This window comes from Myotis davidii, unplaced genomic scaffold (genome assembly GCF_000327345.1).
Source record: "Myotis davidii unplaced genomic scaffold, ASM32734v1 scaffold134, whole genome shotgun sequence".
NCBI lineage: Eukaryota > Metazoa > Chordata > Mammalia > Chiroptera > Vespertilionidae > Myotis > Myotis davidii.
The window spans coordinates 3,593,282-3,597,096 of record NW_006288853.1 but is presented as its reverse complement, the minus strand read 5'-3'; the positions used below and the strand labels follow the sequence as shown (position 1 = coordinate 3,597,096).

Genomic DNA, 3,815 nt, shown 5'->3' with positions numbered 1-3,815 from the left:
ACAAAACAAAACAGAAAACCTCATTCTGCCTGGAATGACCAACATTAATGCCTAGGCTGCAAATACTGTTAAGAACCCTAGACCAGAGTTTCTGCAACCTGGGCACTACTGACATTTTAGGCCAGATAATTCTTGGTTGTGGGAAACTGTGTGCATGGTAGGGTTTTTAATTGCATCCCTGACTCTAGCACTCCTCAAGTGTGACAATCAAAAATGTTTCCACACACTGCCAATGATCCATCCTGGAGGGCAAAATCACCCTGGGTTGAGAACCTCGGCCCCAGACAAACAATTTTCACTCAGACCCAGCACTACCATGGAACAGATGGTTACCTGATTTACCCTTCTGGACGGGAAAAGAGAAAAGCCACCTAAGAAGTAGCCTGAGCTTCTTCTTAACAGTATTTGGCAACTTGTAACCCCAGCTTAGGGAGAGGAGAATAGGGATGAAAAGAATGGCTGCCAAAGTGAAGAAAGATTGCTAAAAATTGCCTGACTTGAATTCCCTCCGAAAGTACCACAATTCTCAGATGAACACTAATCACTCATTTCATTCTCTCTGAGACACAGGTGGAATGTAGTACTGCCCATGACATATCATATAGGAGCAAATGGAAAAAGGCAAGCAAACGACCCTAACCAAATGAGGGCAAAATTATGGACTGACAGCCCAAGCTTCTTATCCTGGAATACAAGGTTTGACTTCTATGACTCCAGTTGATCTTCAAGTTTTATTACCACAGCATACTGTCCACATATGTAGTTTTTAATCTTATCAATCCCAATGACCTCTTTTTATAACAAATATTTTATAATGCCCTTTTATTATTCTAAAATGAAACTCAAAGATTATAACATACTTATAGGCATAACTTTTTAAATTTCAACATAATGCCTCAACTGCAATGTAAAAGAAAATAAACAGGAATATTTGTATAGTAAAACACATATTTTCAGACAAGACTATTCTAGAAGACAAAATCACGGCCAGACACATACACATTTCCAATGTGCCCGCTTGAGGGTGGGGCTTTCCCACCCTTTGGGCTCTACACAAACCCTCTCCCATCAGTCACAAAGTTCAACAATCTCTCTCCCTTAGGAGTATGACCCAGAGGCAGCCTTATAAAGTGAGTAAGAGGGGAGGATCTCAAGTCAGATAGACTGTGGTAAAAATGTAGCTCCACCACTTACTGCTGACAGCCTAGCTAAGTCTGGTGTTTCACCTGTAAAAGGAGGACGCCAGCATATTTTCCAAAGGGATTTTGTGAACATTAAATGAGTATGTAGAGTATCTATTTCTGCACATAATATGGAATACATGCTCAATAAATATTAGCTGGTAGACTTACATTACTATTCCTGAATCCACCCTTTATTATGTTTTAGCTTATGCCCATCTTATTCCCCCAGCAGAAAAGATGGATGACTGGCTACCCACTTATCAGAGATTCTAAAAAAGGAGGCATGCACAACATAAGAAGTTGCATCATATGACTTCTATGATTGTTTCTGAGTTTCTATAAGACATTGCCCTGCATTGAGGTTTACTTTTTATTACCTGGGATCCTTCTTCCCAGTTAGAGGGCCAAGAATATGTCTTACACATCATACAAAGTAGCTAGAGAAACACCTTGAACTCTGCTCCTGGCAGTTTAGTGCCCCCATTGAAAACCCACCCTGGTTCTTTACATTTTAGCTTCAAATAGCCACAGTTTAGACAAGGAAAAAATGACTTTTCCAGTAAAAGTTCCTCAACCGACATGGATGGTGTCTTAGGAAAAGGATGAACCTCAAGGACCTGTTGTTATCCATGTGAATGAATTCCTTACACCAACAAGCAAAGCAACACCTCTAAACATTCTAGATTATCAATTGAGGAAGTGAAAAGTAATGACAACAGCTACAGAAATACTTGAAAACAAAACAAATTCCAAAGTTAATATTCTGAATAAAAGCACTCACTGCTCAGACTTTTAAAGAGAACATATAAACACACTGAGGAAACACAGAAATTGCCAACTCTTAAAAACCATTCTCCATTGACCCTCCAAGGTGCTAACAGTGGCTATCCCTGAGTAGTGGTATTTGGTGGGGGGGGGGGGGGTGTTCTTTTTGCGTATTTATAATAGTTTCCATTTTTTCTAACATATTGCTTATATAATAAGCATTTAAAATTATACTGAGACTGTTCATTATCTACTGACAATCCATAAGACTTTTAGCAAGAAACTACTTTAGGTGAAATCTTCTGATCTATAGATAAACCAAGTATTTATCTCTCTAAAATCATCTTTGTTCCCAATCTCAAACCAAAACTTAGTTTCCCTCTGTATGTGCTGCAGACCTTACAGGTTTTGCCACCATAGCAAGTCAGCACCAAGTATGAGAAAACCTCACTGTTAGTCTTTGCCCAGTGACAGCCAACACCTCTCTGGGATGGTGAGACAAAGAGAGGGAAAGGAACTGTTCCTAAATCCATGGTTTTGCACAGACATCGGACTCAGTGAAGGGACTTGTTAAACATTAAATGCAGACACTTTTCCTACGTAGCTATTTGAAAGGTCCGGGTTCCCACAATTCCCCCACTAAAGAGCCTCTATGGAATCATAACTGACTCAAGAATAAAACGTCATTTTGGTGAACACTCATGTGGCAATGCTAGTCTCCTTGTTTGGTGAGAAAATGGCACAGGAAGATCTCAGGAGAGGAAAACGCAGCCTCTTCCACAGCAGGTATAGACACACCTCAGCTCAACAAAACACTTAAATTCAAACTGATTCAATTCAACAAGCAGTTGTTAAGCACTTACTACTGCAGAGCGCCATGGCAGGTGTTTATTCATTTCCATAAAAAGAAGACATATCAGCCTTCTGAGGCATCCTAACTGTAGTCCCGGAGACCATCGCTTCTAGACTAATATATGACCGACCCAGACAAAATGCAATAGAAGTTTTAAAACTGCTCTGGTAATATGGGAAGGGAATGATTAAAATCAACTGCAAGAATTTTGAAAAAGACTCTTCATGTGCATTAAATACATATTCATCTATTGAATTCAGTTATTTATCCACTTTAATCACTAAGCCCAAACTAAAGATGGCAGAAATGCTCAGGCACCAAAAGCAAGCGGCAGAGGTGAAATCTACCTACTCAGATCCCTTGGACTAAAAATAAAACTGAAGGGACAAGCGCCTCCGAACCAGGAGGATGTTCGGGCAACACTCACCAGCATGAGAACGTCCGCACTGGGCATCTTCCCCTTCCAGCCGCGCTCTCAGCGCCGCTCCTCTGCAAAGGGAACCAGGTTTGTTTACTTCTACAGCTTGTAACTGTCACGCCGACCCGCCTCGATCGGCCAGAGCAGTCAAGAAATGGTTCTCTCCCTCCTTTGAGAGCTCGGGTTTCACCCCCAGCTATCACACTCCACCCCCGGCACCCCACACCAGCGAATCAGGACCTCGCGGGCACTCGGCTCCGCTCCGACAGCCGGCCAGACTCCCGATCCAGCCTCCCACAGAGCAAATGCCCCCAGGTAGGGACCAGGGGCACCGCCCAGCCCGCCCCCCACCGAGGCCCGGAACCCAGAAGCCCGGCCCATTCAACCGAGCCCCGCGGGGAATCGGACGCTGGAGGCAGCCCAGCCGCAGGGTCCAGCCTCCGCCGGACTCTCTCTTTAAGAGCCAGGCCGGCCTCGCTCGCTTCATCCCTCCCTCCCTCCCTCCCCAAAACTCTCTCCTCGCGTGCAGAGGCGCAAATCCTGCCTGCCCCCACCCCTCCTACCCTCCCCGGGAGTGGAGTTTCAGATCCTCTCC

The 3,815-nt window shown here is 43.9% G+C and overlaps 1 protein-coding gene across 1 annotated transcript in view; it reads right to left on the bottom strand.

The window, feature by feature from the left end:
- Positions 1-3,546, bottom strand: part of SGPL1 (sphingosine-1-phosphate lyase 1) — a 76,508-nt gene extending 72,962 nt beyond the window's left edge. Inside the window, exon 1 of the mRNA XM_006760945.2 lies at positions 3,230-3,546. Coding sequence (XP_006761008.1) covers positions 3,230-3,256 — 27 coding nt within the window. The 5' untranslated portion in view covers positions 3,257-3,546. The remainder of the gene's footprint in view (positions 1-3,229) is intronic.
- Positions 3,547-3,815: the final 269 nt, after the last annotated feature.